This window comes from Sphaeramia orbicularis, chromosome 18, assembly GCF_902148855.1.
Source record: "Sphaeramia orbicularis chromosome 18, fSphaOr1.1, whole genome shotgun sequence".
Taxonomy (NCBI): domain Eukaryota; kingdom Metazoa; phylum Chordata; class Actinopteri; order Kurtiformes; family Apogonidae; genus Sphaeramia; species Sphaeramia orbicularis.
In genome coordinates, this window is record NC_043974.1 from 41,632,496 (window position 1) to 41,647,012 (window position 14,517).

Consider the following 14,517-nt stretch of genomic DNA (forward strand, 5'->3'; position numbering starts at 1 on the left):
AACATAATTCAAGTGTCTCTATCCACTGTCATTGATCCAACTCCATGGGTTTTACTGGTGAATCAATGTTGTAGAAGATGATGACGTTTCCATGGTAACTACAGAGCCTCTGACCATCCAAATGCGTCATATCTGATGACCATGAAAAGATGACAAACCGTATTTTGCACCAATTATTTACATGTATTGATAGGATTAGTGGATCAATAGGTGTTAAACAGTTTATATCAGTAGATGGTTTGTGTCACCGGTGGCTGTTTGGGTCTTTATGGGTTAAAGACACAGACAGATACGGGTGGAGCGTATTGTCCATCCTCTGCATACATCCGTACGTAATTCTGTCCATTTTCTGGGAGCCTGCAGATGCGTACCCAGAGCCATATAAAGATCATCATATTATCTTATAAGACTCAGTGTGTACCCAGACGGAGAAGCAGTACCACCAGGAACTGTGAAGATTGTGGATATTTTTAAAGAGCGACTGTGTGAGTGAGTGAAAAACTACTGACATATTTATGACAGCTACCCTCATCAATATCAACATTAGTATCCACATTAGTATTACCTCCTCTGTCGTCACCATATTTGTTATTACTGACGTTCTTCTTCTCAAAAAACTTTACTCTTCTTCGTGGAATTTGGCAAGTATGGTTAATTAAGAGCGGCGCCCTCTGGTGGATTGATTGAGAAACACTCATTCCAACGCATTAAATGTCAGTAGCAGCACTTTGTTACAGTCAGACTGATGATAATGACAATAAAGCAAATTTTCAAAAGTAACTAAGAACTGTAATGGTATTATTAAGTACTCATACTGGTACTCGGTTTGGCAAGTAATCAAATGTAAGTATTTGTAATCAGTCTGGAAAAAAGTGGTATCAGTGCATCCCTAGATATGAGTTCTTAATACATACAAAATATAGTGATTTTTAAATAAATATCTTCAACACTGTCTCCCTCTGTTCCGTTTCACTAAATATACTACAACTTATCCTTAATCTGGACCTTTATCAGCACAGACTGATACTGCAATTTGATTAATTGTGCAGCCTTGCAAACATACAATAAAATGAAAATGAAGTGATGCTGGGATTTTTGACTAGCTACTGCAAACATGTCTTTCCCTGTACTTTTAGGGTTGATACTTAATAAATACATGCAACAATGGAAAATATAATAATTCCTGGATCAACAAGATTATTAATGTCCAACAGAGTTCAGTGAAGGAGCTTCAGCCAGAAAGCCCTGAAGATATCTGGTCATGTAAGAAGTATGGAAAAGAAATGAAGAACACAGGAAAATGGGTTGACTTTTCAGAGCAATTACATTAAGTAGAGGAAAAGAGGAGGCTGATGAGAACTATTTCTGTCTCAGGTACAGGACAGGGGCTATTCTTCAAAAACATGCGCTGAAAGACATCGGTTATCTTCTTCTATAAAACCAAAGAGTGAGTGAAGTCACCAGCTACAAGGTTATCATGTCTGATGTGTGGCTGAGGAGATACAGATGCTGAAATTAGGCTTCATGAATCATCATGACCTGGTGCTGCACTCTTAATAAACCCACAGTATATCTTTACCCTCAGCTGTGTTATGACAGAATCACAAAATGACGGGCTGCTTTGTATCAGTGAATCCAACACAAAATATCTGTATTTCAATCCACAGCTCTTTGCTGGTCAGAAATGTGCCCAAAACACTCTGGAAAAGATGCAAAGTTTGCATTGGATGCCGAGTCATACCTTCAGGAAATGTTTTTAATGATTATTTCCTGAACAGAGTCATTAACTTCAACCTTTTGTAAAGTGTAGACTTCTACATTTATGCAAAAGCTGCATGTGTTACAATATGGAAGACTACTTTGCTTTAAGAAAACAGTTTCTTTTATGGAGAAAATGGTTTTATGTATCACATTGGCAACAGTAAAGAGAAATTTCCACTTGGTTCCAATTCAGAGTGTTTTTGTGGTGTGACTGGTGTAGAGACGTGGAAGACAAAACACTGGTCTAACACCGGACACGGCACAGAACTGCAGTACAGAGACCTGTCAATGCTCCATCCTGATCAAGCCACAAATATTTAGATCACCTCTGGAAAGACGATAAACTCAGATATGCTTTTCAATCAGGGAAGACAGTGAAGTCTGTGCTACAATTCCACTTTGGATATGTACTGTGCAGTCGCGGAAAAAATTATTAGACCATCAAAAGTCATCAAAAACCATGGTTAGCAATCAAGTATTAACTCCTGTTTGTATCATGAGACTAAAACAGTCAGAAAAGAAAACCTGGAATGCCTAAAAGCATTATTTTTGTCAGTACAATGCCATAGATATTGATGTAAGAACTGAAGTGATTTTGGTTATTATCAAGAAAACCATGGAAAATGGACAGATATCAGCTCTGAAATTAAACTACTATGAGCTATTTTTGTTGTTATCATTATGTTTGTCCAAACAAATGTACCTTTAGTTGTACCAGGCATGAAAATGCACAAAATATTGAAGAAAACAAGGGTGGTGAAATAATTTTTTCCACGTCTGTATACTTCTGTGTTCTCCTTACACAACTGCAAGGATGGAAGTGTACAAATTAAAGATGTGTAGCCTACTTGATGGGCCGATAATGCTGTCAAACAAAACAAAGGTGAGTGCTAACTAGTGAATGTTAGCTTGATCCTCCATAATCCTCACCTTTGCTAGCTGAATATATTGAAGCACTGATAGACATACTGAAGCAGCTTCAGCGTCAGCCTCCTGAATTGAAGCCCTGGTTTGGAATAAGATTGTTTCAAACTCTTACACAGTTTGTCAAAACCTTTGTCTAATGTGTGTTTCTACCCTTCTTCATACATGATAGTGTATCGTTACAGTTTCAATCTAATATGGAATTTGGTCTTTTGTATTAATTCAGTGAGCGTTACAGTCACATGGGTCCACACATGCACTGAATTATTTGCTATATCTTTATTCACTGCTCTTTCTTGCATTTAGTTTTCAATTAAGTGGCAACTTTTCTGAGTTTTTATGCATTCTTTTTTTAAAGTTCACTGTTGAAACTCATTGTTTTAAACACACATTGAAACTTTCTAGATGGAAATGCACCTATTGAACTGCAGTTTTAGCTTCAACAGAACATTAGGGTACAAATGACAAGAAATTAATAGTAGTTATGTTAACACAGAACCACGTGACTTAGGGTTTTGTAGAAGCTTAGAGTTGGCAGACAATGGGGAAAACCCTGGTTTTGTGACATCAGTGGTTTGACCAGTGACTTTCTGCTGCAAAGACAACAACCTTGACCACTTAAACCTTTATGGAACCACTTAAGCCCCGACTTACTAATCAGAGTCTTTCATCTCGGGTGTTAAACTTTAGTCTTGGCTTTCCTTACAGCTCTTTATGGAACGTGCATAGACTGAGGCTTGTACTTCATTCAATCTTTAGCCATTTTTCCAATTTTGCATTTAATGAACAACTGAATGCAACAACTTTTAGATGACAGTTTGACCTCTGTATTTGTCTTACTCTTTTTTATGAGCCCATGGTTTACTTCAAGTGTTTAATTGCTGTATTAACTGGTATGTTTAAAGCACAAGAGTGTTATTTGTGAACTCATTAACTAGCATAATTGGACTTGCTATTATCAGGGTTCCTACAAGTTAAATTTAAGACTTTTTAGAACAGAAATTAATGCCCATTTCACAGACTATTTCACGGCCATACTGGCAAAAAATTGTGACTCCTAGAATTTAGGAAAATCTATTTATTTACTCCAGCACCTTGATTCCCACCATTCCAAATCATTTCTCACTGGGGGCTGCAAAGTTATTGATAATTGGTTCCTAATTTCAATATAAATTATCGGATTGGAATGGGTGGAACTGAGTAGAATAACATTACTTTTTTTGCAGCTTGGACATTTCCCAGACACAACACAGCCAACAAGCTTATGGCAACAGAACTGAAGACCTACCATATTAAATTTAATGCTTTTTGAAGATTTTTTTTTTAGGTATTAAATGCAGATTTGTAAATTCAAGACTTAAAACTTTTTAAGACCCTGTGGGAATCCTGTACTGTGTAATTGTTCATTTTGAGCCTGATTTCTTTAGTCTTTTTTTCTCTTTACCCAGTAATTTTGCCTCCAAAAAATTTTACCATTCCCCTTTGCATCATCAATAATATCCATGAAGATTTTTTACTATGAGGCGAAATGAGCATTTGTGGACTTAAAGACAGAGACAGACAGAGATGAAGCATGCTGGAGGAGAGCCCTGTCTCTACATGCACGGCTGGTGGAAAAATGTCTCTTTTAATGGATCCCAGCTTTCTGCAGCACTTAGAAAAGCTAAAACCAGCCAAGGGAATAACATATGGCATTATTATCATTATGCTACAATTATCAATTATACTCCCCATCTCACTTTCACTGTCTTTTTCTCTGTAACATGCATATACACACACATACATGCGCTTATTAAAAGCCAATAAATACACATCTACACACATGCATGGTAACCTCTCATTTTCCCTTGAAACCTTAGATGGATGCACAGACTCAGACACAGTGGCACAGATATACGAAGGTACGTGCACAGGCAGAAGCACAAAATTACTAATTACATGCACTGCAAATTCCCATCCCCAATTCAACACAGTCTGACGGTTCAGTCGGTGCGTGATGACAGGCGGATGTGGGCCTTGTAGTTTAGTGTTAACAGATCCATCTTTTATGTAGCTAATGGAAAGAGACGATAAACTTTTTTTTCCCCTCTTTCCACTGAGATTCAGACAGAAGATAAAAACACACACAGATCAAGCGATAAATCACAGATGGGCCTGTTTTTTATAACGGCACTTCCTCGATCATGCAAAGACACACAGTAAACGTCAGACTAAATCTATCAGGTGTTGAGGCGGTTTCTGGAGTAGTTCTTGATCGTGTTGCGTCTCGGGGCCTGTATCTGCTAGGCTCATCTATCTTTCCAAAAAATCTGTGCTGTGTGTAGGCTGCACGTAGCTCTCCCATTACTCATACATTGTTTTAATCAGCCATGCAGATGCCAGAATGGAAGAAGTACAGGAAAAATGTGTGTAATGCATACCTGCAGCTTCTTAAATGTTTTGACATTTGATGCTGACCATGCTCTTGCAAAATGCAGCACGAGAGGTATAAGAGATTGCTCACTATCTTAATTGAGGAATAAAAGCGTTGGCAGTATGTGCTACATCCTCTCGAAAAAAAGACAAGAAAAAAAAGACATCTTCGGATGATTTAGTCTACACATCAGTAGATAAATCACCCAAAACATTTGGAGTGTTAGTGGATAATGATAAGGCTCCAGAGCTCCCCCCTCGAAAGCCTTTTCTTGGTATTGTTTTGTTCTTCAGTAAGTGTGCAGCAGCCAGCAGGCTCCTTATCAGCACTTAACTAAGGAGGTAGAGCTGAAAACCTGTCCTGAGGGCCAAGCTTTCAGCGCTAAGCTAGGGGACGCCATCCAACACTATTAGCTTTGAACAGTCACGGAGTTCAGGATGAACCTGCCAAAAAAAAGCTCACCTAGCTCTTTGTCTGCAAAAATGGCATGCCGTAATTTTTACAAGATCTAAAAAATATTAATGGAGAGTTTATGTAGTCTTGCTATCATGCTGAATGGAAAACAAGTCAGACTGCCATATTGCCAGCTACTTATGCTTTCATCTGTGTGGATGTTTTGGCTATCAGTAACTTTAACAACAGCGTAAGAAGTCAAATAGCAACAGCCTGCAAATTTGCAAATCCCATATACTAACAAACAGTGTTGGAAATGTTACATCTCAAATGAAATAGGACACAAATACCTGATTTAGCTAAAATTATTCATTTTAGTTCTGTTTTGACTAGTGAATGTTGTAAAACTTCAGTGTGCAAAATTCATTTACATCTAAAGGTGAAGCTTCAGAATACAACCAAATAAATGCCCATCAACTCACCCTCACCTACAGTGACTGCAAAAAAACAGCCAGGTTTCCCACTACAGGTTATGGTTTTGTATGTTAAGTGGATACTGATCCACACTCAAACATAGTAGGAGACAGTTATGCACCTTAAAGCTGGATCACCTGCTATAAGATGGAAAACAGAAGAGGAAGTCCACTCTGAGCTATTGTAGAGATGAGGCTCTGCAACACAGCAGACTCTTCTCCTAATGGAAATAACTCTAACTTAAAGAAAACACGGTGATTTGCAATACACAAATGAAAATAGAAATATGAATATTATACTCACTGTCTACGATTAGATTTTCCTGATCCCACTAAATCTTACACACTGCTCTTTTAAACTGGCTATCCCAAAAAATATCCACTGGAGAATGGCAGTGTTTAACCATTATATCTCAAATCAGCAAGACTAGGACATCTTACAAAATGAAATGATGATGTGTCCCAGTATTTTTGTGTATTTAGTTTTTAAATGTCAGTTTAAAAAGTTTAAAGGGAGATTTTTCTTCCTAAGTGAGATGTGAAGTAAGTAGATGGTTAGCTGCAGTAGAAAATTATTATTTACAGTCAGAGCATGAAAAATATTTTTGAAATTTATAGGCAGAACATTTAAAATCATAGTCATGGATAAAAAACAAAAAAAAAATAATGTTGAGAGAAATTAAGCAAAAACTATCTCTGAGGCATTTTGGAAGCAAAGGCAGGGCATGTTTCTATTGAAAGTGAAGACGAAAATCCAGTTTAAAGATGCGGTCCTGAGCTGGTTTAGTAAGTAAAGTTTATTTAGTTTTAGTTTTGATAGATAACAGATTTGGCTACTCTGCTGCTTTGGCTAAAAAGCAACTAAAACTTACAACATTTCACTTTCCACTGATGTTTAAGTTCATTTATTTTAAGGATATGATGACGAAAAACAAAAACTCAAAGAAAACTTTGATGTAAATCTGTTGAAAGTTCAGTTTTACTTAAAGTTATGCAATCCAATATGGGCGCCACTGTGTGATGTCACAATATGCAAATTAGAGGAGTAAATTTATTCCCATCATAAACTTTGGGTCATACCCAATATTTTTCTCATTTACAATATGCCTTTATCTCTAACTACTTCCAAAATACAGCTTTTTGAAATCTTGATATCAAAATTGAATATTTTTTGAAAAACACTAGAGGGTTAAATTTGATAACGCTGTTGCTCCCCAACACTGTATGTGAGTGGCATCTAATGTGAAGTAGGTAAGGCTCAGTGCATCAATGGCTCCAGATCAGAGGACTACTCTGAGGTGTGTGTTTATACAGGACCAGAGCCTGTACCACCAACACAGCTTTTACAGCTGGCCTGTTTGGACTTGATGAATGAACTGTGCCATATGTTGAGGATGCATGTGAGTGTTTAAGGGCATGTGTGCACGGTTGGGTGTCAGGCAGCTCACATCAACAAACCATAAACAAGCTAACACACTGACCTCTTGCTACCCTTTTTAACCCCATGTAACCCTGCAATCTTTGTCTCAGAGGCTAATTCAGTTAGCAAAGCTCAGAGGTCTGTTATGAACTGTCAATGATAAAATAACTGAGTCTAAGGAGTACACAACAAAACCTTATCTAAGGCTATTCATATTCACCTCGCATGTTTGAACTGAACAGCCCTCCCACCCATCACAAATACCAAATGAAAATATTTAACCTGAAGTTGATGTAGTCGTTTCTTTCTTGTTGTTTCTATCATCCTTTAGGTGATAGCAGGATTATGTATGTGCAGGGGTGCAGTTACATATGTTCAAGTACCAGGGTGTACTCATGTGTTTCTTTATAGTTTACATACATTTGTCAACTAGAGCCGACCACATGACCAAACATTAGACTTTATGAATAGTTTTATCTTGTTGAGAATGAACAAAACGCTGTATTCACTTAGCGTTTACAACTTTCTCCAGCTGCGTTCCTGTGTAATCCATCAGGGACCACACTGGGATCCACAACACCTACACCGTTTTTCTTTGCCAATGTCGAAGCAGTGCCAAAAACTGGTTGTGTCATCCGGTCTACCTCCGCTTACAGTTGCTTTTATCTGAATGTTAAAGTCATAAAGTAAAAACACACACAACTTTCTGTCTGTGGAAATCAGAAAGGTATTTTCCGGAACTGTTTCTGCAGTTAATAGCTTAATCAGACTGGGTTTTTATGCAACTATAGGAAACACTAAAGTATTGTTTCAGATGTTTAGATCCTATTAGTTCTGTATACCAATATCCTACATTTGGAAACTGAATTGTTATTGAAATAATGGATGGGAAAAAATGGAGAAATGTTTTTTCATGTGACCACATTAAATAACCTTTTTCTACACCCTAGATTAGAATTAATCTGGTGCTTTCACCACTTTAATACATCAGAGTTGACTGTACTACATTTTTCCACCACCACTTGCTACCGACTCCTTTTAAGATAGAAAGCTATCTTGAATGTTACTCAAACTTGTGAATCACTCAATACTCCTTAATTTTTAACATGACAACACAGACCATTTCATGTGTTTGTGTTGGCTCTCTGCATGACCTTTGCCTCGGTGATGAGTTGATTTTAAAGTGTCTAAAAAGTGTTTGTGTTTTAGCTGGAATTTGTGAGCTCAACTGCGAATACTTTATTTCCTCACCTGTGGATTCCAAACCTTTTCTGTGCATGTCCTGCCCCGTTTTATTTTTATCACTAGAAAGTGTCTGGCAAAAGGCCTCCCTCCACTATCTGCTGGTGTATAATTTAGGGGAAGCAGCAGTAACCGTAAGGCCATGCAGGGCCTTATTAACATCAACCTAACGACACCACAATTGCACATATCCAGCTGCAGACGACCTGGCACTAGTCAAACCAAGGCCTTGAAAGGTCTCAGACACTTCAACTTAATGCTTTTTTGAGATCAGTTTTAACTCAATGTAAGCCTGATTAGTGGGGAATTTCTTTTTTTCTTATTCGAGCACTGCAGGTGAATATAAAAGTGAGTGGTATATATATGGCCCTGTGCAGAATTAAGCTTTATGTCCAGGATTTCAACAGTTTCAAAAAGTTAAATTTAGGACCATTTAATATCATACGTGCACATTTTACATTCAGTTACTCTTGGGCCAGACTTCCGTGATGCTCTTAATGTGAATTTCAGAACAACAATGGATGATAAAAATGGTATTTACTGGTAGTCCTCTAATGCTGCTTATCTGGGTTCCTAAGAGTTACTAATTTGAGTATTTTCCAGGAGGCTTCAGATCCAGCATTTACAACATGATTCATGCAAGGGGAAATCATATCAAGATCACTGTATTTAGAACAATTTAGGACATTTTAAGACAAAAAAAATCTGAGTCATGGATTTTAGAATTGAGACATTTTGAAGACTCACATAAATTCTGATGAAAGAATATGATAATTACAATTTCCCATAGCATCTCAAGTCTCACTTGCAGAATCTGCAAGCTTTAAGTGAAAAACAGAAACCCTGCAGTGATTTCTCTAAGATACCATCTTAGCACAAATAAGCATTATTATCTCTAGAAATATGCTTTGAAAAAACTGTCCCAAATATATTACTTGACAAAATTGGGAAATTTATGTTGACCTCAACTATGAGCAGATTTCCTTTGTGTTTTTGTGAGTTCTGGCTCACAAAAACACAATTGGTCCAAAATTATGAAAATAACCTACGTTTTAATCAAATAACAACAACATCCATCAACTTTTTGTCCAAAGATATGTGCAATTCTAAAGGGAAAAGAGAGTTTTAGGCTCAGTGTTAGGTTTAAAGATCGGTAACATTAGAAAGGATGACTTGAAATATGTATAAGTTAAAATTAAACATGTTTGTGGCAATGAAAACCTCACAAATTCCAATTTCTGGCTACTAAATTACTTCTACAGCCTAATATTTATGGAACTGATATGAAGACTCCAGATGCCACATGGAGTTGGGTATCATGCCAGATGTTTTTACTACCTTTACTGATACAAATACTTTGACTTAGATACCTGATTCAACAACGGAATCTTTCCCACGGCAATGAAAAACACAAGACTGGAGATTGTTTATGTTATGATAAGTGCAAAAATAGTTTGGGTTCATTGCAACGCTGTGGTGATACACATTGGACTGTGATGTCTGGGTAGTAATGGGAAATTATGGGTCAGTGTAACATTTCTTTAGACAGTAACCAGCATAATTAGAACTGAGAGCAAAAATTTGAAACTTGGTGATGACCAACTCTCAAATATGCCATCGAACTAATGAAACCCACCCCTCACTCTGCACACACCTAGCTCAAAAAGAAAACCCAACCCAATGACAGAAAACACTTCTAGGTGCAGGGACTCACCGCTGCCCTCTGGAATGCTCCTTTAGTGTAGGTGCCACCTCCTCTGTAGTTGATGCCCGGGATCTCCTTGTTAAACAGGGAACACTTGTGCTGATGGGCCTTGGGTGCTGTGATGTGGTCGACCCGGGTAACGACGTGGGTCTTGCTTGAGAAGGTGACCAGAGCGACCCGTGTGTCCTCGGGCGCCACTGGGAAGTCTGACAGCATCTTGCGAACGAACCTCAGCTCACTGAGGAAGTTGTTGGCCCCGACACTGGACGACTCATCCACGAGGAAGACCAGGTCCAGGCAGGAGCTCTTCTCACGGAGCTCACGGACGTTCCGCTTGAAGGCCTGGCCCAGGCGCTCCACTTTGTTCTCTGCGCTCTCTGACAGGTTGCCGGCTGGGGAGGAGGAGGAGGATGGCACGTGCCTTGAGCGGAGCTGAGGTTGGGACTGTTGGAGAGCCGGCCAAGCTGTGGTCCACACGTCCAAAATGCAAAAAACCACAAACCAACAAGTCCATGATGGTGTCAAAGAGTACCTCTGAAGAAACATAGTGGCAGGTAGTACAACACCTGCAACAAAAACAAGGAATAAATACAATTCAATTCCGTGCTGAGCCGGTTCTCACAGGGAATTAGGGAAGGCTGTTATGTCCTACGCTTGCCGAAGTGTCCAGGTACATAACAGACAGACAGAGTTGGGTGCAGAGTTCCTCAAAAGCATTGCGGGATCTTGGGATTCTTCTCTTTTCATTCAAAATCTGCTCCTGGAAGGAAACTCCAGACTCTTCTGGAAAAACACTTGGGCTTGCTCCCAAAGTGTCTGGTCCTTTCTACAAAAATATATCAGGAGTACAGTCTTGTCTGTAAAAATGAATTGCTGCTGAGGAAGTGTCCGTCTGTCCTCTGTCTCTCCCGCTGTGCACCCCTATTGCTGTCAGTTCATTCGATCAGAACCACAAAAGCCTCTTCAGTCCTCATCAGTTTCAGTGTTCTCTTCCCTCAGGCTCCTGTATCTGAAGCTACTGCCTGCACCGTCAGCCAAGCTCTGAATGCTTGTTCCCCTCTTCTCCCCAAATTATTGAAAAAAAAAAAAAAAAAAAAAAACACACACAGAGGAGGAGGAGGAGGAGGAGGAGGAGGGAAAAAAAGTTGAGAGACAGAGGGTGAGAGGGAGAGAGAGAGGCTGAGGGGGAAAAAGGGGGCAGTCCGTCCAGTCCGTGGCCGTGAAGTCAGTTTTTTCCCCTTCATCTCTCCTCCTCCTTTCCTCTCTCACCTCCCCCTCTCTCCATATCTCCTCCTGTCTCTCACCCTCCCCCTTTCTCTCTCACTTTTGCCTCCTGACAGCAGAGTGAGGCTTGGTGTCGGAGCGGAGTCCTCTCCTGTCAACTCGTCAACATTCCCAGACAAAAAACAGTGGTGATTGACTCCTTATGTCCACAGCCAACGTACATGATCGCATCAGAATGAGATCATGAGCTGATGTGAGGATTAAAGTTGAGCACGGAGAGGAGGATGAGTCAGTTAGAATGGGACAAATGTAAGAAACATTTGCAGACAGATGCAGAGTTTGGCAAAGTCAAGAGGACAGGCTGAAATCTCAGTCTGTACCTCAGATTTAGGAAGCAGCGACGTCTGCTCTGGATAAGTGCTTTGTCAAATCATCACTCTTTTAGTAGCAATAATTTCCTGTCCCTCCTCCCTTCTCTTCCCTCTGTCTGTCTTGTTAGAAATAAAAAGAATGCTCCATCTTGCTCGCTGCATTTGTCCATTCCTACTGCACCGCAGAGATCCACGTCTTTCACAATGCTGGATTTCTCCATATCCTCATTGCATTTTTACAGCCTCTCCCCCTTTTTCTCCTTTTCTCTGCTGTTTTGTTTGCCCTCAGTGATTTTATCTGTAACCAAAACAAAAGGCAGCCGGTGTTACAGAGCAACACTGCAGCTATTAAACCAAAAGGCCTCATATTTATAGCAAAGCGCTGGCTTCACAGGGAGCTGCAGAGGTTCATCAAGTCTCTGACATGAATCATAAGACTACAGGAGGAAAACAAGGTGGAGAAGAACACACAGGGAGAGGGATAAAGACGAGTTTACAACACATGGCCAAAAATATGACAACACCAAAATATTAATGATACACAATTACTGAACCTCTCATTGAGAAGATACAGGCCTTTATCAGCATCCCAAATACAATCTGCTCTTAAGTACATATATATCAATAAGTGGGTTTTCATTGGTGAACAATCATATGAAAAGGAAAACTGGCATCTACATCTACTGGCATCTACATCTACAGTCTGCCCACCAAGTTTTATTTCCATGTTTCTACAGTAACTCTGTGTTATAAAGAATGCCTTTCAGTATTAATGTGCCTTACACTCACCTACTCCAACTCAGAGTTAATACCACTTACACTAAAAAGGTTCAGAACAAACAAACCCTGACTCTAATGAGGGATTTACCTTGAAGGAGAGAAGGTATTCGTTGGTTTGCAAACTGCACCTCCCCTAATGCATAACAAAAACTTTTGGATCTGTTGGTATCAATAATTAACTATCAAATGATTATTCTATTCAGTTTAGTGCTGATTTGTGCTCCTGAGTGAATAAACCAAATGGTTAACTGTACTATTTACTATCAGAATACAGCAAAAACTTCAAAAAGCCTGATTCTGTTAGGGCACTAAATTGAACTTTTGTTTTGCATCAGTCGAAGAAACATGACCCTATAAACATAATATCGTCATATTGTATGGTTTTAAATAGACTAATGGAGTCGCTAATGTCTGATGAACTGTAAGTGATTTACTGCCTGGAATGAACTAAAGTCAATAAAACAAAGGATGATCACATTTCAGCAGAGGAAGAAGGAAGATGCACATAGTGCATGTTGTGTTTGTTTACTAGAAAAGTTGTGCTTTTTGGGGCAACATGAGAGGAGCCATGAGACACAAAAAAAAAAAGAAATAAGATGAAAAACATACACGAAGCATCATAAGTCATGTCAAACCTGCTTTAGGCTACGTTCAGACTGCAGGCGAATTTGGCCCAAATCCGATTTTTTTTGCCCACATGTGACCTGACAGTTTGAACAGCACAAATCTGATTTCTTCAAATCCAACCCAGGCCTGTGGTCCTAAATCCGATATGTATGATATTTTGCAATGTGACTTCAGTCTGAAGGGCCAGGTCACATTTATCTGACCTTTACATCGTTGAAATGCGACAAACATTACAATTTTGTGTCTCAGGAGGAGGAGCGACGGGAAAAACATATTTACTTCCAATAACACAGTGCGTGCCTGCGTGGTCACATATTACGTCAGGACCTCTTTTGCGCATGCAGGTCACTTCAGGGTCACATTCAGTTCAAACTGAAAACTGACAGATGTTGCATTAAAGTGTAATATGAATGAGCACAAAAAAATCAGATTTCACCACAAAATCTGAATTGTGCGTTAAGACCTGCTGTCTGAATGTAGCCATAGTCTCTCTTATCCAGACAACACTGAAGATGGTGCTGCTTCACTTCTGCATCTTCTTGTCATTATTTAGTGTTTATTGACAGTAGTTAAACCAGCTGCACTGTACATTAGTACTATTTGACACAGTGATGCTTTCAGATGTGGGCTTTGGTAGTCTCATTTCTTCTCTTCTGCTTAATTTCAACACCTATTAGTACAATTGGTAGAAGATTTTTTTAATGTTAGCAAAACCTACAAGGTCTTTTAGCCTGCATTAGTATTTATTGTTGATTATTTAAAGCATTTATTGTAGTTACCTTCCAATGATCTTGTATTTGTATACTGACTTAAGTTTGTCACATTGCACTTTAAATGTTGACTGATGTCTGTGGTAAACTGCAAATGAATTGCCCATATGGGATAAATAAAGTTTTCAGAATCTGAATCTGGTCGTTCAGTCCAATGTTCTGCTTCGATAATGACCCAACTCAACTGTGTCATTTATTCATATTTACCTTTTATTAACACATCAAATTTTCTACCTCTCCCAAGAATAGAGACCATGTGCAATATTTAGAGGGTTTTTTGGTGGATAAAAATGCACCTGCTATTTTTTTTTTATATTTCCTTTAATGTACCATGAAGGGTATTGTAAATGCTTCAACCTGCCGCTGTAGACAAAGGGAGTACGAAAGGTTCTTATAAAGGTTATGAGTTTCCCT

At 38.9% G+C, this 14,517-nt stretch overlaps 1 protein-coding gene across 2 annotated transcripts in view; it reads right to left on the reverse strand.

Moving 5' to 3' along the window:
* svep1 (sushi, von Willebrand factor type A, EGF and pentraxin domain containing 1) overlaps positions 1-11,354 on the reverse strand; it is a 171,849-nt gene extending 160,495 nt beyond the window's left edge. For both annotated transcript variants that reach the window (XM_030162208.1, XM_030162206.1), the window contains exon 1: positions 10,341-11,354. In XM_030162208.1, the coding sequence (XP_030018068.1) occupies positions 10,341-10,877 (537 nt within the window). In that variant the 5' untranslated portion in view covers positions 10,878-11,354. The remainder of the gene's footprint in view (positions 1-10,340) is intronic.
* Between the last annotated feature and the right edge of the window lie 3,163 nt (positions 11,355-14,517).